The sequence below is a fragment of the Rhinolophus sinicus genome, linkage group LG07, assembly GCF_036562045.2.
Source record: "Rhinolophus sinicus isolate RSC01 linkage group LG07, ASM3656204v1, whole genome shotgun sequence".
NCBI classification, from domain to species: Eukaryota; Metazoa; Chordata; class Mammalia; order Chiroptera; family Rhinolophidae; genus Rhinolophus; species Rhinolophus sinicus.
This window is the reverse complement of record NC_133757.1, coordinates 24,028,669-24,050,502: the sequence shown is the minus strand read 5'-3', so window position 1 is coordinate 24,050,502 and position 21,834 is coordinate 24,028,669. Positions and strand designations below refer to the sequence as shown.

General features: G+C 38.0%; 1 protein-coding gene across 1 annotated transcript; it reads right to left on the bottom strand.

Moving 5' to 3' along the window:
* Nucleotides 1–2,242: 2,242 nt before the first annotated feature.
* On the bottom strand, nucleotides 2,243–19,974 carry LOC109443937 (cytochrome P450 2C23). Its single transcript, XM_019724882.2, has 9 exons — nucleotides 19,695–19,974; nucleotides 18,166–18,328; nucleotides 16,482–16,631; nucleotides 15,722–15,882; nucleotides 15,058–15,234; nucleotides 9,264–9,405; nucleotides 8,096–8,283; nucleotides 4,151–4,292; nucleotides 2,243–2,900 (listed from the first exon to the last, which is right to left on the bottom strand). The coding sequence occupies exons 1-9, from the start codon at nucleotides 19,872–19,874 to the stop codon at nucleotides 2,719–2,721; spliced, it is 1,485 nt and encodes a 494-aa protein (XP_019580441.2). The 5' UTR covers nucleotides 19,875–19,974; the 3' UTR covers nucleotides 2,243–2,718.
* Between the last annotated feature and the right edge of the window lie 1,860 nt (nucleotides 19,975–21,834).

The following is a 21,834-nucleotide window of genomic DNA, read 5'->3' as shown; positions in this document are numbered from 1 at the left end:
AATATAATATTACAATAAGAAGTATAAAAAAAATCCAACATGTCTCTATTATCTCAGAGAGATATAACAACAAACATTAATTGAGTGAATAGTGACTAAGCCTAGAATTTTACACATTAAACCATGAAACAGAGTAGAAAAACGAGCAATGAATGGCTTAAAACTTAAAACTTGAATTTGCATTAACTGTGGTGGAGTTTTCAATAATTGGGTAACAGAAAACATAATTTATGAGCCCCTCCTACTACATAATCACTAATCCTCAACTCTGTAGCCCTAGAAGGTAGGTGCTGTTCATTTCATTTTTTAGATGATCAGAGAAAGTCTGGACTTGCCCAAGGTCACACAGCTTAAAATGTCAGATATAATCAGATTTCAAAACCTATTAGCTTTATTCTGTTCTATGTCCTCTCCTGAAGCAAGCAGCGACCCTGAAGATAAAAATAATTGTTATCTAAGACCACAAATTTTTTTCAGTTTGAGGAACTGGATCATCATTGAAGATCAAACAAATTCCTTACATGTTAGAAACTAACAGAGAAGATAAATAGGAAAGAGAGGCCTAAGCAAGCTTCTTGGGCTTGGTTTATAAGAGCCCTGAGAATTGGAAATTTATGGGGGTTATTTCCTCCCAAATAACCATAAATATGAAGTTGAGTGTAACTTCACTGAAAATTCAGAGCTAGAACTGACTGCTTCAAATATAGTATAATTTTTGTACTGGATTATGTTAGTGTCTTTGAGACTTAATATTTGACATCACTAAGGCCCAAAGTATTTTGTCCTCAATCTGTCTTGCTGTGATTGAAAATTTGTAGAAATACCTATGATTTACCAGACAGAACCTACGCATCAAATTCAATCCATCTCTCCTTTTTGTCCTAGCTCAACGTCGGCCTCACTCTAGCCTGAGTTTGCCCAACCCCCTGGGAAACTCTAGATTGGATTCTTTACTCCCCATAAGTGGTCCAATCTCTCTAGCTCTGGTACTTCTAGGCTCTTCCCCTTACTGGCTGGTTCCAATTCTGTATTTCTGATGTTCCAGCTTGCCTGGAGCTGAGCTATTGTCTTGAACCGGAGTTTTGACTATTGCATGCCCTGAGGCAGGGTTTAAAAGATACCTGTGAGCCATAAAGTTACCAGTTATGTTTTTACTTTATCAGGACAATTAGTGCTAATTATTAATGATTCTGTGCTTGTGCATATATTCATTTTTTTTAAAGACAGCTTTTTTGAGATATAATTCACATACTATAAAATTCCCCCATTTAAGTGTAGAGTTCAGTGGTTTTTAGAATATACAGAGCTGTTCAATCGTTACTGCAATCTAATTTTAGAATACTTTCCTCATCCCCCCATGAAAACCCTGTGCCCATTTGTAGTCTCTTTCTAGCCCTAAGCAACCACTTTTCTATCTCTATATGGGTTTGCCTACTCTGAACATTTCATACAAATGGAATCATACAATATGTGGCATTTCGTGTCTGGCTTTTCACTTAGTATGGTGTTTTTAAGGTTCATCCATGCCGCAGCATGTCAGCACATATATCCTTCCTTTTTTAAGGCTGAGTAATATTCCACGTGAACATATATACGTATGTCACATTTTGTTTATCCATTCATCCATCAATGGACATTTGGGTTGTTCCTACCTTTTGGCTATCGTGAATCATGCTTATAGGAACACGGGTGTACAAATATCTGTTGCAGCTCCTGCTTGTAATTCTTTTGGGTATTTACCCAAAGCTCAGCGCTACTTTTAGAGCTCCTTTTCCTCCCTGTGTCCCTAGAGGCTGGGCTGCCTGCTGGTATTTGAGCCACCCTTTGTGGCAGCTGTTGCTCACAGCATCCCACTGGACCCCTGCTGGGGCAGTGGTTGCAGCTATTTTCTGAGTCACTGTTCTCTTGGGAATACTCAGTCTTTCCTTGTAATGGGCTCTCTTGCTCTCCAACCCTCAGCCCCGCCTCTCACCTCTTTCTGAATAGGATACAGCTTGTCTGAATCCTAGCTGTGGACATGGTTTGACTTCTTATCTGAGGAGGTTCTTTGAGTCCCATGCAAAACCACAGTTGCAAAGAGATGGGGGTGGGACAGGGAGAGAGGGGGGTGGGGCAGGGAGAGATTTGTGATCGGAGGTTATCATTTAATTTTATCTATTTATTGTATCCTAACAGTAGAGTGCCCATAACTCAAGGAAAGACATTTTTGAGACTTGAAATAAAGTCAAATGTACAAAGAAAATCTATTGTGGAAGGATTTATTTTGTGAGTGTGGCAGAAATCATGAGTGCTTTCAATTGGAAATAGAAATAGTACATATAGGCCATTATATTAATTTCTCTGTTTTTAAAAAAAAACTACAGAAAATCAGCATATCTCTAAAGCCACAGAAAGAGTGAAGGCTCCGCTATTTGCTGCTTATCCCCGACAAAGGCTTTGTGTGGGCCTGCTCTTGGTTCTGCTGGAGCATGATTTATAAAGAAACATACAGGGTATAAATATATTGTTTGCACCCTTGGAGTTTTCAGGACCTCGCTCCTTTTTTGTCGAGGGGTTTGTAGATTTAAACAAATATCCATCGAGTTATTAGTGAATAGCGTTTCTGTCCTAGGCAGTATTTAAAATCAAGAGAGAAACTATTGGGGTGGGGGTGGGGTACAAGGGAGCAAGAGGAAAAAGCAATTGCTTTGATTTAAATCATTAAAAGCGAAACAATTTTTATCGAGGAATAAAGCACAGCTTGAAAGGTGGTGGGATATTCATCAACCCTGAAACAAGGGGCTTGGTCTCTAGTTCCTTGGGCTCCAGCAGGGGCTTCAGGGAAAAGTTTTGCAGAATGGTGGTGAAGAAGAGGAACAGCTCCATGTGGACCAGGGACTCCCCAACACAGGCCCGTTTCCCTGGAAGGAGGACACATTTCCATTAACACGTTCCAAATTCAAATACAGTAGTTCATATTGAAATACAATCAGAAAAGGGAATGCTCATCAACTACCCAAGGACAATAAATCAGTACAGAGATATTTGTTGGTACTTATCAAAACTCTCTAAAGAAGTTTTCACCCTTTAATTCAGTAGTTCTCCTTCTGGGGATTTAACTGTAGAGATTCACCTATTAGGATGTCACTTGCATTGTTATTTATGATATTGATGAGTTAGGTGAAAGCTGAACATCCATCTGTAATGGATTAATGAAATAAATCCTTGTGCACCTATCATACAATGCAACCTAAATATGTTTACATGGAAGATTATTTAATACCACATTGTCTGTCTTTTATCACAACAGATTAAATGAAAGCAAGTTATCAAATACATTGTACAGAATGAACCAAATATTATTTTAAAATATTCATCTATTATGTATACCTAAACAATTGTTTGATGTATATACACTAACATACTAACAGTGCTTATTTTTGTAGGGTGAAATAGCATATAATTTTTATTTCTCTCTTTTTTTTTCTGCTTTGCTGCTTTTTCCATTTTTTTATGTTGAATGCTTATTATCATCATAATTAGAAACAAAACATATAACTGATTTTTGAAAATACTAATTCAATGATTAAATAAGAGAACAAGGAAAAAGAATGTGTGCTGACCAATCCTAAGCTGTCTTTATGACCTCATGGGAAATAGTAACTGGGAGCTAACCAGCTCTTGCAAAGAGGCAGGATATGCGGGGCTCAAATTTCAGAGGGGAAGAAAGAATATGAAGTGGCCAAGGTTTCTCTGATGTCCTCTGGCTCTAAGAATCAGAAAGTTAATAATCATTAATAATTTAAAAAGAAGAAAAAAACTTGTACACTTGTTTTGGAAAAGTCAATATTACAAAAGGGAGATCAACAGATAAAAGTTTACAAAAGCAGGTCCCTTTTGTCATCGGGTAATATGTGACATTTGAATTGGATTGACTGGCTTTGGTTTATTTAAAAACTGGCATTATACTCAATCACCCAACAACAAAATGGTCCTTGGGTGATCTATCTAATCCTACTAGTGTACAGACGTAAATGGCTCCATTCAGATTTGGCCGGTTGTAACATTTGCTATCATCAGTGGATTACTTAGCTATGCCATAAATTCAGTGAAGCTAAAAGTTGTCCAAAATGTTCACATGTGTGCTTTGGATGTATGTATTTGTATTTACCAATGGAAAAAGGCATGAAGTATTCTGATTTCCTGAAGCGGCCATCTTTATCCAAAAAGTGGCCTGGGTCAAACTTCTCTGGATTGGGAAACTCCTTGCAATCGTACAAGGCCGAAGACAACATTGGAAATACAGTAGTGCCCTGGAACCAAGAAGCAGAGAGAGAAATGATCCTTTATCACGCCTGTTCTGGTTCATAAATAAGGCTAATGCTCTTAACAATAGTGGATTGAATAGGACTGAGCACACTTAAGCTTGCCTGGTGAATGATTGTCTTGAATTACGGCTATTTTACACACACTATCATACAATATGTTTTATCAAATAATTGGATGGTTCTCTTTGGGAAGAGTGATGTTATGGCCAATGAGCAATAATCAGGTGTTGCTGACAAATGGGGATTTGCAACCCATGTTGTCTAGACATGAGCTTTACTAGAATTGCTGCCACGAATCAGAAACGCCTACTTTTTCACAATTTGCTTCTTTCTGATTTCGGGTATGAATGGAAGAAAATAAGAAATGAAATCTTGAATCTGTTGAATCAGACTCCACTTTCCTCACTTGTAAAATGGGGTGGGGTAACAAAAACACAGGCTTAAATGACAAAATAATATTGACAATGACCATTTATATTGGATGCTTCACATTTACCAGACACTGTGCCAATCTGTTTATAAATTATATTTAATTCTTACTTCAGCCATATCCAGTAGGCTCTCTTTTTGTTCAATTGTATAAGTGAGGAATTTGCAATTCAGAGGAAAAAATAACTTCCGTGAGGTTATACTTTTAGCTAGTAGCCTGGTTAGAATTTGACCCAAGTTCTAGCTGGTGCTGTTGAGCATTACTGTTTCAGGGAAATCTTCCTTTATCCCTTTTTACTTTATTTTGTATTTCCTTAAACATAATTTAAGAATTAAATACAAAAAAAAAATGTACAAAATGGTATAAAGTGAAAATAAGTGTCTCTTCCGATCCTCAAGTCCCCTGCTTTCCTTCTTGCTGTAATCACAATGACCATGTTAGGATCTTCCCTTTGGGAGGGACCTTACGGATAAAAAGGAGGAGATATATATGGCCTCCACGATTTTCGCACAAATAGTAGCACCCTATAGTATGCTATAGCTTGCTTAGTATTCCACTTTATAGAAAGAAAGGAATTTTTAAAGTCCTTTTAAAACGAACATTTGGGGATTTTCCAATCTTCAAATATCACAAATATTGCTGCAATGAATATTCTTATTTTGGGGGAAATACACACAACAGGATGAATTCCTATTAGTGGAGTTACTCTTCAAACTGTATGTGTGTTTTGAATTTTGATAGATATTACCACATTGCCTTCCACAGAGGTTACACCAATTTATACTACTAGCAAAAATACTACTAGTATTTTCACAGCCTGCCAACATATTATAAGCAAAAACATGTTTCTTTATCATTTTTATTTTCAATATATTTTATTGTGTGAGTATATTTTTGCACATTTAAAAACCATTTGTAATTACTTTTACTCACATTTTAATTTTATTGTTTTTGCACTATCTGTGAGTTTTGGGGTTTGTTCATACTGACTGTAGGAGTTCATTTTATTTTTCAGTAATTAGTCTTTTGGTCTTATAAACTATGCAACATTTTCTCTCAGTTTGTCATTTGTCTTTTGACTTTGTTTCTTTTTCTAGGCAGATTTTTCTTATTAACATATAACCAAATTTATCTATTGTTAAATGTATGACCTTCATTCCTCTTTCCTTTGGTCAATGTTAGAAAGTCATTTGTCACTCTGAAATTCTCAAAAAAAAAAAGTTATTAAATACAGTATGGGGAATATAATCAATAATGTTGTAAAGATCATGTAAGGTGCCAGATGGGCACTAGACTTCTCAGGGGGATCACATCATAGACTATGTAGATGCCTGACCAATGCACTAGACACCTGAAGCTGAAGTAGAATAATATTGAATGTCAACTATAAATAAATATATATAGTCTTGGGATGTAAAGTACAGCATAGGGAATATAGTCAATGGTATAGTAACAGCTATATACGATGTCAGAGGGGTAATAGATTGGGGGGATTATCACTTTGTGAAGGATATAAATGTCTATTACATTATTTTGTACACCTGAAACTAATAATAATAAAAAAAATATTGCTTTTATCCTCAGTACTTTTACAGTTTAATATTCTATGTGTATATATTTGAGACACCAAAAATAAACTGTCATGTAAAGTGTGAGGTTGGGATCCATTGTTATTTTTTTTCCACTTCCCCCAGGAATTTTCCAACTTCTATAGAATAATCCATATTTTCTCTCTATGGTACAAGGAAGAAGCCAACTTTATTATGTACTAACTTTCCATGTATAATTAAGTTTATTTCTAGACTTTATTTAATTGATCTATTCAAGAAGGCTGTATTACACTGCTTTAATTACTGTGACTTGATATTATAACATTTGGTAGGACCTGTCCCTGACTGTTTTTTATTTTTGAATTTTCCATATCAAATTTGGGATCTGTTGATTTAGTTCTAAAAAAAATCTGGTTGATATTTTCATTGAGATCTCATAGATGTATAGATTGATTTTGGGACCTGCTATCTTCCTACCCAAACAGAGTAATAATCTATTCAAAAATTTTATATCTCTCATTAGCATTTTAAAGTTTTCTTTCTACAGATCTTAAATTTCTTTATTCAGTTTATTTCTAAGTATTTTATCTTCATTTTTATTAATGAAAACTTGTCTTCTTATATTCTTTAAATAGTTTTTATTTTATATAGGTGGAAACTGATTTTTTAAAAATAATAAATTTGTACCTAACCACTGAATAATTCTATTTTTGCAGTGGTGCTTCTGTTAATTTTCTTATATTTTCCATGTACAATTATATCATTTACAATTTTGCCTCTTCCTTTAAAATTTTTTATCCCTTATTACCTGTATATAATTCTACTTAAGTGATATTAGTAATTGTAGATAGCCTTGTCTTATTCCTAGTATTAATGGGAATGCTTTTAGTCTTTCATCAACAAGCATGATTTGGGAAATACTATTTTCTGGCTAAAGAGCTATTTATCAATTCTTATTTTATTAAGGGTTAAACAATTAGAAATGGATATTGAATATTATCAAAAGTATTTTCTATACAAATGAGAAAACTAGAACAAAGGAATGGTCTAACACTGGTGTTAGACCATTCCTACGTTCCTGATTATCTTAAGCTTGTTGGTGTTGTATTGTTTTTAATGTGATGCTAGACTTAATGTGTTAATAGACTTTTACACTAATATTTGTAAGTAAGATTGGTGGCTGTTTTGTAGTATTTTGATCAGGGTTGGCACCTTTTCTTCCTCTTCGATGCTCTGGAAATTTTAAAATGTAAAACCCAAGCTCCTAATCACTACAGAAGACTGACTACATCCCTAGTATGCATGGAAAGATTTTGGTGAATGCTAAGTATTCTACAAACGGTAACTGTTAGGGGTGGTAATATCCCAAATGTCCTGTATGTGAGGTCCTGGAAGGAGAGAATTCATGTTAAAGAAGGTTGACACTTCTAAGGTTTGATTATCTTAGAGCTATAGACACATTTTTTATTTCTTCCCCTTTTCGTAATCCATCATGAAAAATCAGATTTCAGTTCCCGTAAGATTCTCATTAATAGAAATCACTGCTCCCTCAATATATTCTATAAGAGTAGTGGGACTTGGAAACCTCAGGTCAGTCTCTCCCATTCTAGGAAGGCAGAGATGACAGAATGGTACACCGTATGACAGAGACAGATTTGAAACCCAGGCCATCTGACTCTGACCTTGTGTTCTTTTCATGACACTTGACTGCCTCTCCTCCTGAAATAGAACTGAGAGGCTCTCACAGGCCCCACCGAGTGACCATGCCACCACTTCTCTCCCGGTCAGTTTTCCCAGACACATCTAACCTTGGGGATGATGTATTGTCTGAATTTCGTGTCCCGGATCACAGCATGGGGCAAACTAGAAGGAAGGAGGGCGATGTATCTTTGGATCTCATGCACCACAGCCTCTGTGTACGGCAGCCTCATCTTGTCCTTCATGCAGGGGATTTGGTTGCGTCCAATCACGCGGTCGATTTCTTCATGAACTTTGGCTGCAGAGACATGAATCATGAATGCTATGCAAGGGATGTTCCCTGGACACTTGGAAATTACCTGAAATGCTTGCAATATGCAACAGAAAGTGGCCTGGAAAAGGCTTCCAACCAAGATCAAAGACATGTTGCTAAACAGCCCATTACTCTGCTCCTGATGGAATTTCTATTTTCAATTTTGCTGCAAAATACCAGAGACTTTGCTGAAGGAAACATAAAAGGTAGGTCAGCTATGTTCACAGCCTCCTGCCTTAATTGGTTTGTTCTCATGTACCAGTGAGGAGAGGACCTTTGTGGCAAGGTCCTTATCCCATGATCCCTGGCAAAACAGCTGTAAAGGGAAACATGTAATCTTCTAGTGGGAGCATCTCCTTTGTCAGCTTCATCCACTCTCCTACATGTTTTGTGGGAACGGCAAACACCATTTTGTACCATTTTGTTGAGCAATATAAACACTGGCTTCCTAAGGCCTGTGCTCTGAGAATGTGCTTGAGAAAAATCGAGCTACTATAATTTTATTTTTAAATTTTAAATTATATCAGAGCTAAAAATCCCCTGTGAGGAGCCTGGTCCATTTTTCAAGATGGGAAAACAGAGACCTGCAAGATGAAATCATTTGTTTGAGGTCACAGCTAGGTATCGGTAGGTCTAGAATGAGAATCAAGTATGGGGACCCATTGGTCCCTCATTTAAATAGGGCTCATCTTTGGCATTGCGTCTGATATATAAGAGTTGGGATTCAGAAGTTCCTCTGTTTTTCAACTTAAATGACCGCCTTTGAGTTCTTAAAGTTGTCTTTTCCTTATCAGCATCATTAGATAGAATTCTGATCTACAAACCAAAACCACATGGATGGCCCTTTGCATGACGCTCTACAAGAGTCCAGAGAAAGGAAAGCACTCACTGTCGGCCGCACCGTCCCACTTTCATCTAGTACCAGGATCTTATGTTTTATTTGGTCACTAGAAAATTTGCTGTACCTTTCACCTCTGGATGCTTCATTAGGAGTAAGAGCCCATATTTCAGAGTGATACCAGTTGTCTGTGTTCCTGCAGTAAACAAATTTGATCCACAGATTGCCAGGTTCTCCAAGTTAAATTCAGACACTGGGTTGTGTTTCTCCTGTAAATGGTAGAGTTAATGGCTACATGAGTTAAAAAGAAGGAAATGGCTTATCAGAGCTCCACAATCATTCTCCTTTACTACTAATAGGCTTCATTTTGTGCACCTTCATGTAGTGGATAAAAAACATCAGTCATGGAATCGAAACTCCTGGGTTCAATCCCTGGTTAGTCAATGAACAGATGTGGGCCCTCAGCAAATTACTTTTACTCTTTACTCAGTTTCATCATCTGTGAAACTGGGATAAAAAATAGAACGTACACCCTAGGCTTATTATAAAGATCAAAAGAGTTAATGGGTGGAAGCTCTTGGAACAATGCTTCATATATACAATTACTTGATGAACGATATCTTCTTTTATTATATTTAATGAAAAAGACCAGATGATAAGCTGTATGTGAGAACAATGTAGAGAAATCACTGGTTCATGGCTGGTCATTTCCTTCACTTACACAGACTTAGAAGAACAGAATAGAGAGCCCAGAAATAAAGCCATGCCTATATGGCCAATTAATCTATGACAAAGAAAGCAAGATTTTACACTGGGGTACAGACAGTCTATTCAATAAATGGTGCTGGGAAAACTGGACAGATACATGCAAAAAAATGAAACTGGACCACTTTCTTATGCCATATACAAAAATAAACTCAAAATGGATTAAAGACTTAAATGTAAGACTTGAAACCATAAAACTCCTACAAGAAAGTATCAGAAGTAAACTCACAGACATTACCCTTAGTAATAGTTTTACTGATATATCTCCTTGGGCAAGGGAAACAAAAACAAATAAACAAACAAACAAAAATAAACAAACAAATAAATGGGACTACATCAAACTAAAAAGTTTTTGCACAGCAAACGAAACCATCAACAAAATGAAAAGCTATCCTACTGAATAGGAGAAGATATTTGCCAGATACATCTATTAAGGGTTTAATATCCAAAATTTATAAAAATCTCATACAGCTTAACACCAAAAAAAGAAACAATCCAATTAAATAATAGATAGAGGACCTGAACAGACATTTCTCCAAAGAGGACATACATATGATTAGCTCAATGTCACTCATCATCAAAGAAACGCAAATGAAAACCACAATGAGATATTACCTCATACCGGTCAGAATGGTTATCATCAACAAACAAATCAACAAACGACAATTGCTGGCGAGGATGTGGAGAAAAGGGAACCCTTGTGTACTGTTGGTGGATTGCAAAATGGTGCAGCCACTATGGAAAACAGTATGGAGTTTCTTCAAAAAATTAAAAATAGAACTACCTTATGACCCACCAATTCTACTCCTGGATATTTACCCAAAGAAACCCAAAACACTAATCTGAAAAGATACATGTATCCCTATGTTTACTACAACGCTATTCACAACAGGTAAGATATATATGGAGATAATTGAAATGCCCATCAATAGGCGATTGGATAAAGAAATCATGGTACATATATATAATGGAGTATTACTCTGCCATAAAAAGAAATTTTACCATTTGCAACAACATGCATGGACTTAGAGGATATTATGCTAAGTGAAATAAGTCAGACTAAGAAAGACAAATACCACGTGCTCTCACTTATACTCGTATGTGGAATCTAAAGAACAGAATAAACGAGCAAACAAAAGTAAAAATAGACTCATAGATACAGAGAACAAACTGATGGTTGCTAGATGGCAGAGGAGTTGGGAGGATGGGTGAGAAAAGTAAGGGATTAGGAAGTACAAATTGGTAGTCACAAAATAGTCATGGGGATGTGAAATATGGTGGGGAATAGAGTCAATAATATTGTAAAAACTATCTTATAGTGTCAGATGGGTACCAGACTTATCGGGGGATCACTTCATAAATTAAATAAATGCCCAACCACTATGCTGTACACCTGAAACTAATATAAAATAATATTGAATGTCAACTATAATTTAAAATATACATAATCACGAGATATAAAGTACAACACAGGGAATTGAGTCAATGGTATTGTAATAGCTATGTATGATGTCAGGGGGGTAGTAGATTTGTTGGGGTTACCACTTTGTGAGATGCATAAATGTCTAATCACTATGCTGTTTTGTACACCTGAAACTAATAATAATAATAATAAACAATAAAGATTAAGTCTTCTTTGTTGATATATCCCCCATACCTGGCATTATAACTGACCCTAAGAATTTGTTGAGTAAATGAATGTTTAATGCTATAACACTAGTTAATAAAAGTTTTATATTTCTATTATTATTATTTTATTATTAAATATTTCTATTTAAATTATTCTACCATCTTTAGATTATTTTCATTGATTATTATTTTTTGGTGGGCTTTTAATACCATTGGTTTTTAAATTTGAGGAAAATATTAGGGTACTTTTTTCAAAATTAGCTTCATTTTGAAAGCTCTGAATGAAGGTTATCTTCACTCAATTTCTTTATAATGTGTCTCTCCTATTCATTTCAAAACGGAATGACTCCTTCATATGGATGTCCAAATTTTTAGGCACATTGTCACTTCCTACCTATAGTCCTTACTGTCTTTATCTCAAATCAAGAATATTGAGTATTTAAAATAACTCCCTCACAACAAAAAGTCCAGTTAGTTTTTAAAAGTCTTTCCTGGCGAAGAGAGGGAGAAAATGGAAATATTAGCATATATTTTATTTATGCTCTAACTCTCATTTCACTAAGTAGGATGGACTCCACCATTTTATTTAATTCTTAACACAACCCAAATCTATTGTGTAGTAAGGTTATAGAGATTTAATATTAAAACAGAATGGAACAAAACTTAGAGGGAAGCAGAAACAATTTAGAAGTTTCGACTCCATCTCTATTGATAGTTATCTTACAGGAAAACAGACATGGAAAGGAGGAGAAGGAGGAATGGTTGAAGTCCAGACATTGGCACATCAACTTTCCTTTCGTCTCTTCCTCTAACTTAGTTCAGTGAATCTCAAGGCTTTCGTATGTATGTGGACATACCCATGGTCCCCTTCCAGTGTTTCCAGTATTGGTGAATGGCCCTAACCTCCACCAGTTAGGGACCTAGCATCTCATCTCTTGCAATTCCCAGCTCACCACCAATACTGTTAGTTAATTGTACCTCCTAGATGTCTCTCAAATCTATCCACATCTTTCCATCTTACCACCAGTTCCTATGGCCATCATCTCGCCTTGGGCTACTGCAATAGTTTCATGTAGAAGATGGTATAGGTGCCAGGCCTAGGTCCCCTTACTGGTTCAGGTCACCTATCTCCAGCGGCTATGGCCCAGTCTCTAACTTTCTTGGAGGAGTCCTCTGGGCACTGGAGCCACATTGCCAGGAGATGCCTGGGACTTCATCAGCCCCAAACACCACCATCATGGGGCTGCCGGTGGCCAGTGACTAATGGGTGTAGCGGTACAAAAACCCAGCTCCCTTGCCACAGGGCCTGACACACTCTGCACTGCAGTTTTTCTCTACAGCCCCTTATAGGATCAGGCAGAGACTAGATTTAACATGAAACTGCATCTATGTTTAACTTTTCCCCCTTCCCCTCCTGTTTCTCTTATTCACATACAAGTTTTTTCCTAATGGAACTCCCTTAAGAAATCACTTTCATACAAATCCCTATTTTAGGCTCTGCAGCCAGGAAACTCACCCTCAGGCAATTCCTTGTTGTCCTCTCTGCATCCACTGTTGACCCCTCCAATATATCCTCCACATCACAAAATATGATCATTCTTTATACAGGGCTCAGACCCGGCAAACGATTTGCTATTTGCTATTTGCTAGAGCTGATTGCCCCGCTAGGTCTTATTTTCGGGAAAACAGGGAAGGATAAAAACGAACCTAATTAATAGGGCCTGCCAGGCCCTGAATGAATGATCTGCCCGCTGTGCTGACCTCCTGCTGCTTCAGCTTCTGCCCCACTGTTCTCTCCTGCCCTCCCTTCCAGTCACACTGGCTTTCTTGCTACCCCTCATATTCCCAAGCTCCCTTCTACCTCGGTGCCTTTACACATCTTGTTTTTCTGCCTGGGATATTTTTCTTTGCCATCTTTACACCGATAACCCCTCTTCAGCCTTCAGCTCTCAGCTCAGTTGTCACCTGCGTACCCAGGTACACAGGGATGTACCCAGTGGGCCCTGGTGTAGAAGTCCCTCCATCACTCACATCTGACTAGCAACAGTGCTTCTGTCACGTTCTCCGGGAACAACTTGTACTTCCCGTTAGCACTTCATTCTTCCTGCTTGTTCGATAACCATTGCACTAGACTTGTGAGCTCCGTTCAGTCAAGGCCTGTACTTTTATTAATTAATTAGCAAATTTACTCAACACTTATTGTGCATCTGTAATATTCTACACATTGTGCTAGTTGTTGGATGATACAAAGTGTGGAAAATCGAAACTGCCCCAGCCCTTTCAGCAGATACATCGTAGAGGAGAATGTAGGAGAATATTTCCTTACACTGTGACAAGTGCTATGAGAGAAAATTGCAGGATATTATTTGATTCATTGTTTTATTCCTTTTACCAAGCACCATGTCTAATAGATAGTTAATGCTAAATAAAAATTTTGAATGATTGAATTAATAGCCTGGCTATGTTTTTTTTTTGTTTGTTTGTTTTCCTATTTTCCCAAACATCTAGTTCTCTGAAAGCCAACAACAAACTTGGGTCTTTTGATGTACGTCCTTGGCAAGTGGAATGAGTGGAAATGCCTGTACTGATTCTGGGGAAATTTCTGAGAAGTAAAAGGAACATCAATAGAGCTTCCTAAGACGTGTTTCTAAGGAAACCAGGCTATCCAAATCAGCCCTCTGGAGCTTAAGAAGACTAAAGATATTACTATTAATTGTTTGCCATAATTTGTATATTTATGTATAATTGAGTGGTATTTTTCTTTCATTTATATATATTTGGGCGACCTTTGAATAAACAATGTTAATTTTATAGGGATCAAAGAATAATTTATAGGGATCAAAGAATAATTTTTATATTTTAAGTGGCTATATATGTTTATACACTTAATACCTTTTTTAAAAAAAAAAATTATTGCTGGTCACAGCCTTGGCTGTTTTTCTACTAATGTGCTCATGGGCAGTCATGATGGTGTTTTACATTCAGTGACAGTGTGAGGACTGGTGGCTGTGTGAATACTTGCTATTCAATACTTTTAATACCACTTATGGTTAATATATAATGTCTTTGCTTTAGGATCTTTATCTACCACCAATTTCAAAGAATAAAATTGTTTCTGTAAGAAAACACAATCCATTTTTTATAATGCATTGATTTATGACAGGCTATCTGGGAAGCACTGTAGCAAAAATGGCTGACTACATATGTGTAAGTGATGTGTAGAGAAAATGCATGTGTGTCTCATCCAACCCAAGGTGAATATAGGTTCAGAAACATATATAACTTATATGTAAGTGTGTGTATCAAGGGCCTCATCGTAAATACGTACTGAGAATATAGAGATGCTAATGCCTACGTGTAGGAAGTAAATGGACATACAAAGTAAAAGAGGGCTTTGGACTATTTTTGAATTTCTATTATTACTGATAATAGTGTACCCCATTGCCATGAAAACCAAAACATCAAGAAATACCTACATGGGGTGACTGTGCCCTCATGCACTCCCACAGGATGATAAGATACAGTACCTGCTCCATCTTGCTGAGGAAACAGTCAGTGTAGTCCTGAGGGTTATTAAGATCCAGGGACGTCTGATGCTCCTTCACTTTTTTCAGAATGAAATGTTTAACACTCTCAAGCCGTTTTGAAAATGCTCTGTGCTCTCCAGGGAGGTGCCTTATGAGTCCTGGCCATAGATTGTACATCTAAAAATGGGATAAAACATACACTGGAGATTCCGTTTGTGAGGAGGAACCCGAGTTTCCAAGTGGAGCACCTCACCCTGTGTGCGGTCTGGCCGCGCAGAATCCCTTCCTCCAGCTGCCAAGCGCAAGAGAAGGAGGGATGATCATCACACATAGGACAGGGTTCCCTTCCCATCTCCTTCAGCCAACCCCTGAGTAATAAGGGGGGAAATGGGCGCAGGGGCCTAAAGGAACACAGGCAACTGGGCACATTTTGTCTTCTACTGTGTGAGTAAGCCCATGGAGGCAAGCAGAGGGCAACCTTCCAGTGATGCTGGAATAAGTGACACTGCACTTATTCACTCAATATACATGGAGGGAAGGTGACAATGAATGCTCACACTGGCACTTTGTTCCTGGAATAGGTCAGTGGAGGTCATAGCCCTTTCTGCAAGCTACCAGTGAGCCAATGAGATCAACCAGGAGTGCAGTGCCGCCATGGCCTTACCTGGTTCCATGGAGAGTTTATTTTCCTAAAACTTTCATCTAACAAATACATCAGGGAGAGGAACGTCTCATCGTCGTACTGGAAATGCTCGTTGAAGAGGATGGAGCAGATAACGTTGCAGGGAGCACAGCTGAGGATGAAAGTAGGGTCAAGGGGCTGAGCTGATGTGAGAAAAAAGACATTTAGAATTTTCATCAGCCTGCAACAGGATTTCAAGAACCAGGACTCCCTCCTGCTCAGATTTATACATAGAATTTATTTTCTCTAAATTTCTCCAAGTGGGATGTAAGCATCTTCTAATAATACAAATACTGTATGTTATATAGTATTATACTATGCTACTAATAATATTGATTATATTGTTATATGAATACGAGTATGATAATAGTCCTAAGAGCAACAAGTGACATTATGGAGAATTTTACCACATGCTAAATATTGCGTAAATGTTTTGCAAACTATATCATTTAACTCTTATTCCGAGGTTTGATTTTTAACCCCCTTTTTCAGATGTAGAAACTGTATCTTAGAGAAATTAAGTAACTTGTCCAAGTTTACGTACCCAGTAAGAGCGGAAGTTGGGAAATGAGTCCTAACTAATAGCTCTGGATCATGGTCTTCCCGGCCCTTTTTTCCGAGCCAATTCTCTGATTAATAGAGCAGATTGTGGACCCCAGAGTGACACCCAAAGGAGCTGTGACTGAGGGCAGTGTGTGTAGGAAGTCCCTTTGCCCCCTAAGGGATGGTCAGTGGAATTCACCCTCGGTTTTTCTGAGCTCCTCCACCAGGTACTGGGCTTCCTCCTGGACCCTCTCTTCGACGCTTCTCTTCCCCATCCCAAAGTTCCTCAGGGTCATCAGGGAGAAGCGTCGCATTTGCTTCCATGTCTCTCCATTGCTGAAAATGATTCCTAGAAAAGAAGCAAGGAGCAGGAAAGTGTTTTGTATCATGGAGTCAGATTTTCCCTACAGCTGATCTCTTATGTCTACCCTGAACCAACACCAGTGCCCCTTCCCATTCTGTGGTTTGGGGAAAATATTTGTCACAAAAGGGGAAAAAAAAACACACCAAGCTCCGGTCAATAGGGGCAGAGATGATGGAATGGGGCAGGGGAATCATTGGCAGGTGGAGAATATTCCCAAGTGTAAGAAGGGCCCTCTGTTTGGTTTTGTTAAAAATGGTCCAAAACGGCATGTTTTGTCGCAAACCCCTTTCCCGAGCATCTGTTCTTACGCTTCATATCCCTCTAAGTTGTGGTTTAGTTCTATTTGTGCTTTTCTCTATGACAGGAAAAGCAACTTCAAAGCAGATCAATATGGGATTTACAATTCTAGTCTCTGAATTTACTACAGCGATTGTTAGCCTCATCTGAATAAAAAGAAGCAAAGGAGCAGAGGAACCCAGTATGTTCCATGCCAGTGCTTTTTAATTTCTTCCTCTGTACAAAACCTGTTACTTATTCTGAATTTCCTATTTCTTTTAATGCACCATCAGTTTCATCCGTGTGTTGCATCCTCTCAAAAGTCAGTGCTTATTCGCTGCCACTAACTGCCAAGCAAATGATCTCCCTAAGACTGAAACATCAAAAAAGGAACAAAGAGAAGACCGATTTAAGGATTATGAACCCAAAGCTGTGACCTGTGAGGGAACTTCTAAACCCTTGAAATTTCCCAAGTATTAAAAACGGCTGTGGTTCATGGTGAGCCTCTGGGCCAGCACCTGAGTTTATGACAATGCAGTGACTCACAGTAGGCCACCAGACAATTTCAAGATGGGGCTGGCCGTGTCAGAAAGACCAACTCTGTATTTAAAGGGTTGGGGTTTTGAGCCAAAAGATATCAGTGCGACCTCTCAACTTCCAGGGAGTGGAGGGAGCTAGAGATTGAGTTGACTTGTGTAGCCAATGACTCAATCAATCACGTCTGTGTAATGAAGCTCCTCCAAAAACTCTGGACAACAAAGCTCAGGTGAGCTTCCTGGGTGGTGAACGCATCAATGTGCCAAGAGGGTAACCCATTCTGGTTCCTAGGGAGAAGATACAGAAGCTCTGCTTGTGGGATCCTTCCAAACCTTGCCTTATGTGTCTCTTCATTTACATCCTTTATATAATAAAATTGTAAATATAGTACCTTCCCAAGTTCTGTGAATAATTCTACCAATTACTGAACCAGAGAAGGTCATGGGGTCCCCTGAATTTTTAGCCTTTTGGTCAGAAGTATAGATGACCTGGGGATCTCTGAACTTAACGGCTAGCATCTGAAGTGAGGGCTATCTTGTTTGTAACAATACCCTTAACCTATGGCGTCTGCACTAACGCTAGGTAGTTAGCATCAGAATTGCATTGCAGTCACATCTAATCTGTTGCTTGGGGCAGAACAAACATTCATTAAGTTAATCATTTTTTTGCTGAAGAAAATTAATCCATATTTTGATTTGAAACATACCATGTCCTTTTTGGACATCTGAAATAATTGGTAACGGTCCTCTGCCAAGGAACTCATCACCCTGGTGAATCAGAGCTTCCTTTATCACTTCATATCCATGTAAGACCACCGTGGGCTGGGATCCAAGGTACAACATGTAAACAGGGCCATACTCCTTGGCTAACTGGAAAAAGATGCAAGCAGTTGTGTAAGTGCTATTATGAAATCTTTCCACTGGAGGCTTGGTTAGAAATTAAGTAATAATTTACATGTGACTTAGACTTTGCCCCACAAATTCCATTTTAGAAATTTAACCTAGGGTATAGTTACAGATTCAGTCTTTCCTTCATTTATAATATGTAACCATTGAGCAGATATTTACTAAGCACCTACCCTGAGTCAAATACTGTGCACAGCCCAGGAGCCCTCACGAACTTAAGAGTCTCGTGAAAGTGACAAGCAGTAAACAGCCAAACAAACTACAATTGCAGTACAAACTGAGCGTAAATCTATGAAAGTGATAAAGATTGTGCTTTGTGGATGATAATGGGAGAACTTAATAAAATAGAGAAGTCAGGAATCTATGAGGAGGCAAGATTTAAGGTTAAACTAAAGATGAACATGAATCAGCCAGGGTGAGGGCTTGGGGGAGACTCACTGAGCAGGTATAAAAATGGATGGAACCTATACATTTATGATAGCATTTTTCCAAGAAGCAAAATAGAGTACTGAAACAGCCAACAATTGCAGGATGGTTTTCAAACACCATTTACTCTCTACAAGTTTAACCGTTTTAGATTCCACATGTAAGTGAGATCATGCAACATTTATCTTTCTGTGTCTGACATATACTTAGGATAATGTCATCCAGGTTCATCCATGTTATTGTAAATAGCAGGATTTCGTTATTTTTTTTTAAGGCTAAATAATATTCTAACGTGTGTGTACAGGGATACATACATATATTTTTTATTGATGCATCAATGGACATTTAGGTTGTTCTGGAGTATATATCCTTGCACAATATATTCATGGTGATCATATCTTTTCTCATATTTCCAAAGGAATGAATGTCAGTCAGGGTAGCAGAGTTGGGATGTCAGAGCAAGATGCTGGGGAATGGAGTGGGATCAGAAAGGAGAATCACAAAGCATCCCACAGATCATTTAGTGTAAAATAGTAGAAGCAGTAGTAGTAATATAAGAGGGCATTTAATGCATGTTTACACATACTGGGCTTGCCTTTTGGTAAGCATTATATGCTGAGGGGAGTGGAAGCCTTTCAATTAAAATATGTTCTGATCCCAGAATTTTCTCATTCGCTAAAATTCAACCTACCTCTGTATCTCAGGTCAAGTCAACATACTTGCTCGAAAGTGATCCAGTCCAGAAACAAAGAGGTTTCCATATTGTAACACAGAGACAGACACCCCGAAACACCTCAGTGGTGAGTCAAACTAAGAAAGATTGAAGTAAAAGGGGTCTCATGCAGAGCCCAACAATGACCCTGCTTACCTGGAGCTGACCAGTCCCAGAATGAAAGCCCCTTACCTCGGAGAGAGATGCAGGTATGTTCCTGAAGTTTAGCTGCATCAGATTCCCAATGATGGGAAGGGGAGTTGGGCCCGGGGGGAGGCTTCTCCCTTTGTGACTTCCCTTCCACACAAGAAGGAAAACCAGGTAAATAACACAAATCATAAGAACAAGAGTAGTGATTCCCAGGAGCTCCATCTCAGCTACTCGAGGTTAGGACCTGTCCGGATTGCTCGCTGGAAAGCAGTCTTGTGCAGGGGGCATGACGTGCCAGTTTTTGAACTTTGGGAGAAAAAACAAACTAGAATCGTGTTGTGTTTTATTAGCTTTGCTGAAGCTTGAGGTTAGGAATGTTTTCTACTGTTCATTTACAAAATCTGTGAACTTTTGACCTGCTAAACATCTCCATGACATGTACTTTTGTTCCTTTCAGCACTAATGATTCATTAAGTTGCATTTCATTTTTCATAACTTTCTGAAACTGTTCCAATAATTAAATTCACAAATTTGAAAAAAAGAATGGATCATTTATGCTGAGATCTGATATGGAAAAACACAGCTTCAGAGGAGTCCTCGTCAATCATCATTTTTTATCATGTTTCTCATCAATTAAAAGTCTACTGTGTTCATCAACAGATAAAGGGATAAACAGGAGGAAGCATATATATACATACATACACACACACACACACACACACACGGGAATATTAGTCACCTTAAAAAAATGAAATTCTAATGTTTGCTACAGTGTGAACGAACCTTGAAAACATTATGCTAAGTGAAATAAACCAGATAAAAAAGTACAAATATTGTATGATTAAACTAATCAAATTCAAAGTAGGCTACAGGTTACCGGGGCCGGGGGGTGGGGGGGGGAGGAAGGAATGGGGAGTTAACGTTTAATGGGTGTAGAGTTTCTGTTTTGGGTGATAAAAAATGTTCTGGAAATGCATAATGGTGATGCTTGCACAAAACTGTGAATGTACTTAATGCCACTGAACTGTATACCTTAAAACAGTTAAAATGGTAAATTTTATGTATATTTTACCACAATAAAGAAAAACATTTACTAAGATGGTATTTGAAAATATTATCTCATTTGTATTTACATTTAAGATAATTCTTATTGACTTATTCTTTGAGAGAAATATTACTATTAATAGTAATATCTGTACATTATTTTATGGGGAATTTTTACTACACTAAATGTTTTTTTAAAATCTAAAAAAATAGTCTACTGTGGTTTCCTATTACTATTATAGCAAACATTAAAAATGCATAAAGCACTAAAATTCTTCATTAAATTGTTTTAACTTTACTGTTTTTCACTTATTTCAGAGCCATCTTCTGTATTTTCCACAACAGACTATTCACTTCCATTAAACAAAATTGCCTATTAGCCGGCATTCACTATATCCATTAGCCTTGGGGCTTGTAAACTGGGATGGAGCCACAGCAGATGATGGGTTTGCACATGGAGTAACCAGGCAAAGGTAATCAGTTTAAGGACCTCTTATACATCCTTGTATTCCTTCCAGCACCTTCTGTGGACCCAGTGTCCACTGTGCTTTTGCTGATTTGTTTCCAAGTATTTACTTGCAGACATTTCACAGTGAGGTAAATTATTGAGTTTGAAATTCTTTAAAAAGTTAAGACTCTAATGTTGTTTTGGATGCTGAAAGCAAGTGAATAAACTGGATGCTGGAAACATGTTGGGAAAGGGCAGTTTTAAAACCACCTAAACATGATTTCCTTGTTTAAAAATGTTGAAAGGTTTTTGGTTTTTTTTTAATAGACTTTTTCTTTCATTATTAAAGTGTGTTTTTAGAGTAGTTTTAAGTTCACAGCAAAATTGAGTGGAAGATAGAATTCCCATATACTGCCTGCCCCCACCATCAAAATTCTGCACCAAAGTGGTTATTTGAGGGCCAGCCTGGTGGCTCAGGTGGTTGGAGTGCCGTGCTCCTAACACTGAGATTGCCGGTTCGAGTCCCACATGGGACAGTGAGCTGTGCCCTCTACAGCTAAGATTGTGAGTGACTTTCCTTGGAACCGGGCTGCTGTGTGCTACTGTGAGCTTCCGACCAACAGACTGCGGGAGGGGAGAGGGGGGAGGGGAGGGAGAGGGAGGGGGGGAGGGAGGGAGGAGGAGGGAGGA